Consider the following 10,349-nt stretch of genomic DNA (forward strand, 5'->3'; position numbering starts at 1 on the left):
GTGGGGTCCTCCACGGGCTGCAGGTGGATATCTGCTCTACCCTGGACCTCCATGGGCTGCAGGGGGACAGCCTGCCTCACCGTGGTCTTCACCACAGGCTGCAGGGGAATCTCTGCTCCGGTGCCTGGAGCACCTCCTGCACCTCCTTCTTCACTGACTTCGGTGTCTGCAGAGTTGTTTCTCTCACATATTCTCACTCCTCTCTCCGGCTGCAGTTGTGCAGGTTTGTTTTCCCCTTCTTAAGTATGTTATCTCAGAGGCTCTACCACCATCGCTGATGGGCTTGGCCTTGGCCAGTGGTGGGTCCGTCTTGGAGCCGGCTGGCATTGGCTCTATCGGATGTGGGGGAAGCTTCTATCAGCTTCTCACAAAAGCCACTCCTGTAGCCGCACACACACACACACCCCCCCAAAACCTTGCCACACAAACCCAGTACCTCCGTCCAAATTGAGAATTTTGCTTCTACATTTATCAAAAAAGAAACAGTGGAAAAATAACTAGTATTGAAGCCTAAAAGCACATTTTTCCACCCAAAAACAAGTATTACATTTTTCTTTTAACAAGTCATAGGTTTACCTTCTGTCACAAGCTGCTCCCCTTGAAATTCTTCATCAAATACAATGTTTCTCAATAAGCTGTTTTCTGGGATTATGTGGTTTTCTACCTCAGGTTTATACATCATAGCTCTGTTAAAGAGATAAAGAAACAAGAGTCATTAAATTACACAAAGTATTGGAAACAACAATTTGAAAAGATTGGTAAGATTGGTAAGAATGCAGCATAAGTTTAACTTTATTATTTCTCAAATACACCAAGCTCAAATCTGTGAGCATTCGTTTAGAATGGAAATCTTTTCATAATCTTAAAATGGTTAAAGGAATACCTGTTCTATTGCTGCACAGTAAAAGGAACCACTGAAATAATGGCTACCATACACTTGTCTTTCCAAGATACTTGTTCTCTGCTGTCAGTCACACCTACCTAGATTTCTGATAAGTACATCAGGCATCTGAGTGATTTTTCAGTCACCACAGGAAGCAGGAGAATGCTATTTTGGTCGTGAGTGAAAGCCTTTTGAGGGAAAAAATTGACTAGTCAATGGCAGAGTGGCAGCAGGTGCCAGCAAACAGCAGGAACATGGAGCCAAGGAGCATGACTGCCAACTAGACAGAAAAGACTGGGAGGCATAGGGATATAAATAGTCCTTGGAAAAATGGGAAGCTACAGGTCAGTAAGAGGAAACCTGGCACTCAGATAGGGTCAGAGCCGTGGAGGTGGAAAGAATACCTCAGCACTACTAACTCTCAGGTCTAACCTACTTACCAGGCTTCTGACTATGTATATTTTTGGAGTAAAGAACTTGAGCCACAAGTTGGCAGTCTAGGCAGATTACTCATTTCACCTTCCTGCCCCTAAGTCCCAAATCATGTTCTCGTTCCAGTACACAATTACAGAATGGGGTTTGACTGGCTTACAGTACTCAGTCATTTCAAGAAATAAGCATCTCTTTCAAATTATCAAGGGAGACTTCAGAGAAGCTCCCACCAAGAAAAAGCCAACAAGACCACCATGTTCAAGAACCAAATGCCATGCCTGCTGACTAACAAAATCAGCAACAAATAATTTCACTCACGTACCAATGTCCAGAGTCTGAATAAAAGTTTCCAACACTACCTATATAGGTGCATCAAGCTTAATGGGTTTTCTGTTGATCAGTAGATCAAAGCTTTTCCCTAAGTATTTTTGCCCTTTGAGGAGGATTCATTGGTAGAGAGCATTGCCTCAGACAAGAGTTCATACAAAAATCAGTAACAAGCATCTTCTAAGGTAAGCCGATTTTCTATCAAGAAGGTCACAAATGCAGCTATTCCATGAGCTTTTTTATTCAAGGTCATACAGTTAAATTCAGCTATGTTTAATACTTTGTTTGGATTAAAAAAATACAATGACTTTCATGAAGTTTCAGGCAATCACATTTAAAAGCAATAGTGAAATACTGCCATTCTGAAATTTTGCACTGAATGATGATCATCAACACCTTAGCGCTCTGCCTATTCTTAACATTTTGCATTATTACTATACACCATACACAGCACAAGTCAAAAGTGCCACTTATGTCATTAAAAGCAGAGTATGCCATTTTTGTGCATTTGAGTTATGTAAATTGAAATGCAGAATAACATAGCTTCTAAGCTCGGTAAGATATATTCTACAAATTTCCTTAGTATGTTACAAGCATATGTGGATGTTACTCCTCTCACATACACATCTACTCAAACACTGTCTTCGTCAACAGAATTCAGCAAACCAAGATGCAAATCTCGTTCAAAACTTAATACTACTGAATTTCAGTACTACTCCTTTCATAAGCCTTTTCTTTAAATCTACATACGTATTGGAAAGAGAGATACCAAGATAGAACACGACTCTCTTCCGATACAAATAAGCAAAAATTTTCCCCAAAACCCAAACACACTCAAATTCAAGAATGTAGAAAGAAAATAAAATCCTTAACTAGGATTGGAGCTACAGTATGTAAACAAAACCACAAATAAACAACACCAGATGTAAGACTTACTAGATCTCTCCATATCATCACTGTCTTGGTTTGTTCTTGCTGTTTTTGGAAGCATGTTAAAACCATACTCATGGTAGCACACAACTCTAGTTTAACTCTTCATTAAACACCTGTCTCTGTTACAATAGCAAAGTACATCTTACCTACGATACTGCTGCCTAGAAACTTCATCTCCACAAAAAAAACATACTGTTGATACCAATGTGTTTGTTTTATGGAAGTTCTTTTCCTTTTCCATTGGATTCCATGTTATAGTAATCACCTGATAAAATAAATAGACAACATAGAAAAAAAAACCATCTTATTGTTAGTACTAGTGTTTGGAATATGAGTCAACAAATTACTGCAATATAAGTGAAACAGGATTTAACACAAGTTAAGTGAGATTTTAATAAAGAACTAGTCGGACACATTCTCATTGATCACATTTATTTTAATTTAAATTAATAAAATTTGTTCAGAATCAGGTATTATACTTACTTCATGTGTTCCTTCTCTTAGTACAAACTTCTCTGGAGATACCATCATTACCTGAGGATCCATAACTGTTTTTGTCCGTAGGTTTGCAAAGCACAGTGCTTTAACATAGGCAGCCAGAGAACCTGTATTTCTTATGTGGAAGGAAGCTTTCCTTAATCTTGCAGGCAATAATCCATCCAGCGTTACCATGTAACTATCTGACAGCTTTTTAACATTTTCTAAAGTTATACAACTATGGTAAGCTATATAAAGAGTTACAGAAAGACAAATGAAAATGCTTAAAATGTGAACTGAAAAGACTTTGCAAGAAATGAAAAAGCCTAAGTTTATTCAACCTGTTTCAAGTTTTACTGAAAATTAATTTAAGGACTACCTATAAAACAAGACAAGTTCAGATTTTTGACAGTTCTAGAATTAAAATCTTGGGCTACTTTTAATATAGTACATAAAAGTCTGTCTTCTTCCTTCACAAGGGGAAAAAGTGCATGCAAAATTGAGGCTCATGAAGAAATGAAAAAGCCTAAGTTTATTCAACCTGTTTCAAGTTTTACTGAAAATTAATTTAAGGACTACCTATAAAACAAGACAAGTTCAGATTTTTGACAGTTCTAGAATTAAAATCTTGGGCTACTTTTAATATAGTACATAAAAGTCTGTCTTCTTCCTTCACAAGGGGAAAAAGTGCATGCAAAATTGAGGCTCATGTGCAAACTGTAAAATTTAATGCCCACACAACCTTTAACAAGTATACAGATATGCATAGTGTATATCTTGAAAAGTTTCAACTTTTCAATAGAAACAGCTATTCAGTGCTAGATTTAAAATAATTATGAAAAATGTATGTTTAAAATTATTACAAGTTAGGTTGGGACTCTTACAGTAAACTTAATTCCTGGCTGTGATCGAATCCCCAGCTGTTTGATTTCCAGCTTTGCAAAGAAGCAAGTTATACGAGTAGGTGCAAACATCAAGTATATGTTAGTATCTTCTTTGGGACGGATTTTGAGTTCCCAATTACTACTTAAGCGTTCTTCTGATCCGAATATACTTTGCAGCTATAAAAATGAAGACATCAGAAGTGAGTGACTACAATAGGAAAAACATACAGTAATAAGAATTACTTCACTAGTAATCCAAAATTAACTTCTTCAAAACCTGGCTTAACTCAGTTGACAATGGCACATATTTAAGGTTGCAATACTTAATATGCAACAGAAAAGACCAAGTTCAAGATTCTTTATACTCCCACAATGAGCATATCAATGCCTCTCGGTTTAGACCAGAGTTTTTTGCTTTCAACCCACAATACGGTAAGGCTGAACTTAACCAGCACTACATTAATTCCCTCTCAGTTGAAGATTTTAGATTATCAGATCTGAACTTCTGAGCTTAAAAAGGGGATATAAATGTATGTGGACTGCATAACAAAAAAACCCCTCTAGTTATGGTAATTCCTAAAAGCTAATTCTAGTTTTTCTTTCCTCCCTCCCTCATGTACACTGAGTCCCTTAGAGTGAGGTCTGGAATCCCTCCTGCAAGAAGTGCCACTGACTGTTTACTCCACCAGGTATTGACTCTGTTGTTCTACAGAATCAAGAGCTGTAAACTGAGTTCCAATTTGCTGCAGCACTGTTATGGTTTCAGCTCAAGTTCGTAAGGTGCCTGTGTAGCTTAAGTCCTCCTACCATGTCCATCCTGACAGTCTCAGAGCAAATACTCACACAGCCTGCTTAGTCACTGACATTTATAAAGGAACAACCCTTCAGGGCAAAGACATTTTTATTAAACATATCCTGATAGTTGTCATAAACACTAAAGAAAAATTTTCATGACGGTTACCTGAAAGCAGTCTTGATCCTGGCCTCTTATCAAGAGTCTTAAATGCTGGGTCACAGATGGAGAGTCATTTCTTAGAGTTAACTTCTGCTGGCTGAAAAATACCAAGTTTAATTATATTTTACAGCAAATGTAAATTAACTGCATATGTGTATTCATGGAAACAATGAAAATGGGAAAGTCAATTTTAAAGTCATTCCGTAAAAAAAAAATCACCACTTGCTACAACAGAATACATTAGCTAGAAAGTTACTTCTGTATTCTCAAACCTACAGACCTTACAATATTATACAACATTACACATCAATCCTCATAGAGCAAAACAACCTCAAAATATATATAGATACACACACAGCTTTTCTGAAGTTCAAGTATTGTACTTAACAGCTTAAACTTTTTAAAGCAAGCAGCAGTTGCATCAATATAAAAATTCCTTAAAAAAACACTAAGACAGTTATAATTAGATTATCCAGAGCCACTTAGTTATGCAGAAACAGAATCTTGGGAGTAGTCTGGCCCAGATTCACTGGAACAGTTGTAAAGAACTAAGCTAAGGGTAACTTTTCCTTTTCATGTACTTTTCAACATGATAGTACCATATAAAGTTATGGCCACCTGGCAGCATCAGGTTGACCAAAAAGTAAATTTTTTTCTCTGATATGTCCTGGCATTGACCAGGCTTCTGGTGCTCAGATCCTTCCTTGTCAGAGGAAGGAAACCTCTCCAGCAAGAACAGTGAGTGTCTTTGTCATTTTAACAAGTCAAAAAAAAAAAAAAAAAAAATCACAGAAGGATGTGACAAGCCCTAAAACTGGTAAAAACAAAGGAAGGATCATGCAGTTAGAATCAAAGAGGAGAATGGAGAGAGAGCAAAGCCTCTCCCCAGTTTTCAGTGGCAGACACTGTTTTGTACTCTGTTGGAACAAAAATTTTAAGAGTAATCTCAGCTTCCTAAAACCAATGGTGAATCAAAACTGTTTTTAGGAGGAACAGAAAATAAAAAGGTAGCAGCATACGGGGAAGAGAAAGTTATTCCCAAACACCAAACAGCCAAAACTACTATGTTAGAAATAAACTATCTTAACAAAACAGAAAAGTAGGAATATAGCTATCAGAAACAGTTCTTGTCTACAAATATGGATCACATTTAAACAACCAGGAATATTATTAGATTACTCAAAAAGTTCAGTATTAAAACAACAGTGGATTAGTCCCTAAAGTAATACTTACTAGAAGTCCAGAGATCTGCAAAACTTGCAGCTTTTACATACAAAAGCAGCAAAGTATATCTAGACAATTATGAACAGTTTCACTAAATCATGGAATACTGAGGCTGTAAACTTGAAACTAAGAAAGTTCAGACAAGAATAGTCTGAAGGATAAAGTAATCATAATTAGGGATACAATGGACTCTCCATCACTAAAAGTTTTCACATTGGAACACATTCAAATTCAAATAAATTAATTCAGGGAAGTTGAACAGCCTGTGCTATTTGGATGGTCAAACTCCATTACCAGACTGGATTCTTCTAGTCTTAATGGATGAATTGAAGAAAAACAAGCATAGAGATTTATTTCTAGCAAGAGGTAGGCGTCAAAAGAACAAATAGAATTTTTCCATCAACTTGCTTGGAAAATACTTTCCACTACATTTCTACTTAAATAACACACTAATCTTACAGAATCAGATATTATTGTAACGATAGCTAAAGAGTCCTGAAGAATACAAAAAGCTCAAAGAAGATCACAGTTTGTTTCCAAAAATTTCTTGCACAAAAAAAATAATTGTAATACACTGCTTCTCTCACTTGAGTCACAAAACAGCTTAGTTTATCACCTGTGGATTATTAACGTGAATAGGGACAGTAAGGAAGTTTTACTTCAAATAAGTGCAATATAAAATACTTAATATTATATTCTATATGAACGGCTGCCCAGCTTATACTTACACTGATGCTCCAAGTGTTACTCCTCCCCAGGCAATGAACTGCTTGTTGGAGAGAATGGGTGGGATGTCTGAGCAGCCAGCAGCTGTAGACACAGGTCTATTTTCCTCAGACTCCACCTCACCTTTTATCACCACTTCATACTGAGGCCCAGATGGCAGCACAAGGATTTTCAAAGTACTTTAAAAATAAATAAATAAATTTAAATCCCACCACAGAACAAGATTAGCTGATGAAAACAAAAAACATAACTGAAAAAAAATTATAGATAGGCCTTTTTAAACTACCTTCTTAAGGGGAGAATACAAATACTTTTTTTTATTTTATGACAAAGGCCAGCTTTAGGCATAGCAAAATTTAAATCCTTTGGTTTGTAAGTATGCATGCCACATGTACCTCAAGCAATCTTCTGAAGTATTTCATCTGGAAATAGTTCAGGTAGGTATTTCAGAGACTACAGCTAGGCAAATTATTTTTTGCCCATGCTAACTTCTGATCATTTTGACAGACTAATTTTGGAGAGGAACAAAGTCTGGCTGTTTCTACATACATTAAAGAGATGCCTTTTGAAATACCTGTGAAACTTCAATTAAGTTTTACAAGTGTGAGATATCCAGGAATGTTAAAATTAAACTGAGTCCTGTTAACAACGGTAGTGTTCTAAGCCACAAACCCAAGAAGATTTCTTCCTCACTCTGTTTCCTGGGATTGCTGTGAGAAAGAACACTGGGCCCACAGGCAGGGAACCAGACCACCTACAGCTGGCTTTTCATGATACGGTCTCTACCCTATAGGACACAAGCACAGTGCAGATGACTACTGCCTTCTTCAGGCAGAGCAGAGAAATAGATTAATGAGAGAGCATCAGGAGTACCGATTCAAATAATGAAGTAGAAAGAAATGGGCTAATACTGAATAGGAAAGCTGGACCTAACTAGCAAAGAAAACAGAGAAGAAACTAGACACACACACAAAAAAAAACCCCAAACAGAAGAGTAACCACGAAAAAGAAAGTGCTGCCTAATTAAGGGGGACAGAAGTCAACAGGGAAATAAAACAAAAGGCTAAAGTACATAGGGAAGGAAGTGGAGATTGGAAGTATCTAACCAACAACACAGGGAACAAGAGAAAAAACAATCAGAAAAACAAAACAGAAAAAACCACCTAGAAAAAAAGGCATAGGGCAGGAAGGAAATCAAGCTTTTAAAGAATAGGCTGAAGCATTTGCTATAGCACAGACCCACTTAGAGCCAGGAATGAAACTCAAGAACCTCCACTCTAGCTGTCATTGAATTCCTGTGATGCCTACTGACAGAGCCCAGCACTCCATCAGTAGGGAACTGAACTCTTGTTACTGCTTTAGTTAGTTTATTAGTCTTTTGGCAGCATTTGCAAGTGGACTGCAAAGTTTCCAACCCTACTGAGTACTTTGAGCCTGTAAAGCAAAGCAGTTATGCATAAAGCCACAGGAAAGCAAAGATTAATCACTTTGCACACCTATCCATTAGGACCATACTGTCATTAGTGCAGAACTTCTCATTGTCTAATTTAATGCACTGGGTAGGCCCAGTTAAGCTAGATAGTGAAGCTGAACATATTTTGGACAGATTCCTTTGTCCGTTCTTGCTCTATTATAGCGAAACTGGAAAACATGTAACGAAAGAGGAAAAGCTGCTCTGGAGAAACGAGTCTGACCCCTGCCATTGCCAAAAAATTCTTACATGACACCAGAATGGTCATTTGAACCAATCAACTCTATTTTGCAGAATGAGGTTCGACAGGTGCCAATGTGCAAAACTATTGTTTACATCTGCAAACGGAACATGTACATTACTGTTGTACAGGATTTACAGCCGAATTTTTATTTTATTATGGCAGGCAAAATTAATGAATACTTTTGATCCTGATCTGTGCTTGAGTTTTTTCGTATGTAAAATAGAAATAACATTTCCCTTGTCTCAGCGGAGTGAAGAAGAAAGAAGCAACTGAAGGGGCTGCTGAAGATAAGTATTTTAAAGCTTTGCTGTACTTTAGAAACAAGTACCACATAAAGGGCTTCAGGGACTTACTCCATTTATTTACACTAAACAGGTCTTAGGACACCTGTTGATCTGTGATGGGAAATATTAGCTACTCATTAAGCTATGTACAGCAAAAGAGGCAGGGAATCTATGGAACAGGTGAACCCTAGCAAAAATCTACTTTGTAATGAATGAGGACTCTCACGAAAACAACTGAAGTCAAAGTTTCCCTTACAGGTAAAACTTTCAATTTGTTCATGATCTTAAGGTCAAAAGTAGCTCTGTTTAAAACAGGCAGCATAAAATCAGTTATGTTACCTTTCTGTAGTCGTTATGGTTTGGGGAAAAAACAGGACAGTCACTTCTCGTTCTTCTCCAGGAAGAAGGAAAAGATCCTCGGGTTCAACAGCAAAGCAGCTGTTCTGATTTGAAGTCTGAAGGTGGGCAAGGGGGAAAGTGAAGGTTGGTTACTTATTTTAAGGGTGTAAACATTTCTACAACATACAATACAATTTCGTTGTGCATCTGTTGTACATACAGTTCAGACAATTCAAATGCACCCGGCACCTTCAGAACTCTCCCATAACCCTGCATTAGTTAAACTCTTCTAAAAAGTTGGACACTACAGCACAAATACCTCTAAAAGAGGGATCTTAAGACATCAACTGTGTATACAACACTGATACAACACTGAAGGGGCCACAAAGAGATTTAAAGAATTTAACAGTAAATACAACATGGCAATGGTACACCACTAGTCAAGTAACATCACTAGTCTCAGCGGTGGTACCAACCATTGCTGGTATCAATTAGTATCCAGCATCATCACGTTAATGTGGCATTTGCGATACAAGTCACACACCCTATTTCCACAGCTTGTGCTCCAAGAAATGATGGGCTCACAACTCTCAATTTTTTAACTTTTTTTTTTTTTTAATGTAAAAGGGGACCAACTGCTCCTTCTGTTGACTTTGAAATGCTAGTCACCTTTCAGTCCAGGACCATACTTTCCATGGATTCTCAAGAAAATTAAAGAGATCATGTATCTGAAAAGAGCTCACTTCATACTTGAGTTGCCAAGATGTCCAACAAAACCTAATGCAGCTTTGTTAGAAAATAAAGATGTTTCCCAATGCTAATATTCCTCATTGCTCTAAATGTGCTTTACTCCACTAGATAATTAACACCTGCTGTGAAGCACAGGATTCACTGCTTTTACATATTTGTTATACACTTGTTAAAAATCATAAAAGTATGTTTGTTAAAACAAATACAACCGAAGCTGAGCAACAAAACCCCCATATGCTTTTTCCAATAATGTGAGCTAATCTCTTTGCTATCTTTCATTCTCTTTATAGAATCATAGAATGGTTTGGGTTGCCGCCATAAGAGGGACATCTTCAACTAGATCAGGTTGCTCAGAGCCCCGTCCAACCTGACCGGTTTCAAGGGTGGGGGCATCCACCACCTCTCTGGGCAACCTAACCT

The 10,349-nt window shown here is 37.4% G+C and overlaps 1 protein-coding gene across 1 annotated transcript in view; it reads right to left on the reverse strand.

Moving 5' to 3' along the window:
• The window catches only part of CEP192 (centrosomal protein 192), a 78,832-nt gene that overhangs the window by 27,588 nt on the left and 40,895 nt on the right, over positions 1-10,349 (reverse strand). Inside the window, exons 25-31 of the mRNA XM_009284087.2 lie at positions 9,180-9,295; positions 6,844-7,020; positions 4,898-4,988; positions 3,924-4,113; positions 3,059-3,306; positions 2,722-2,840; positions 577-686 (exon numbers count right to left, since the gene is read on the reverse strand). Coding sequence (XP_009282362.1) covers positions 577-686; positions 2,722-2,840; positions 3,059-3,306; positions 3,924-4,113; positions 4,898-4,988; positions 6,844-7,020; positions 9,180-9,295 — 1,051 coding nt within the window. The remainder of the gene's footprint in view (positions 1-576; positions 687-2,721; positions 2,841-3,058; positions 3,307-3,923; positions 4,114-4,897; positions 4,989-6,843; positions 7,021-9,179; positions 9,296-10,349) is intronic.

This window comes from Aptenodytes forsteri, unplaced genomic scaffold, assembly GCF_000699145.1.
Source record: "Aptenodytes forsteri isolate BGI_AS27 unplaced genomic scaffold, ASM69914v1 Scaffold229, whole genome shotgun sequence".
Taxonomy (NCBI): domain Eukaryota; kingdom Metazoa; phylum Chordata; class Aves; order Sphenisciformes; family Spheniscidae; genus Aptenodytes; species Aptenodytes forsteri.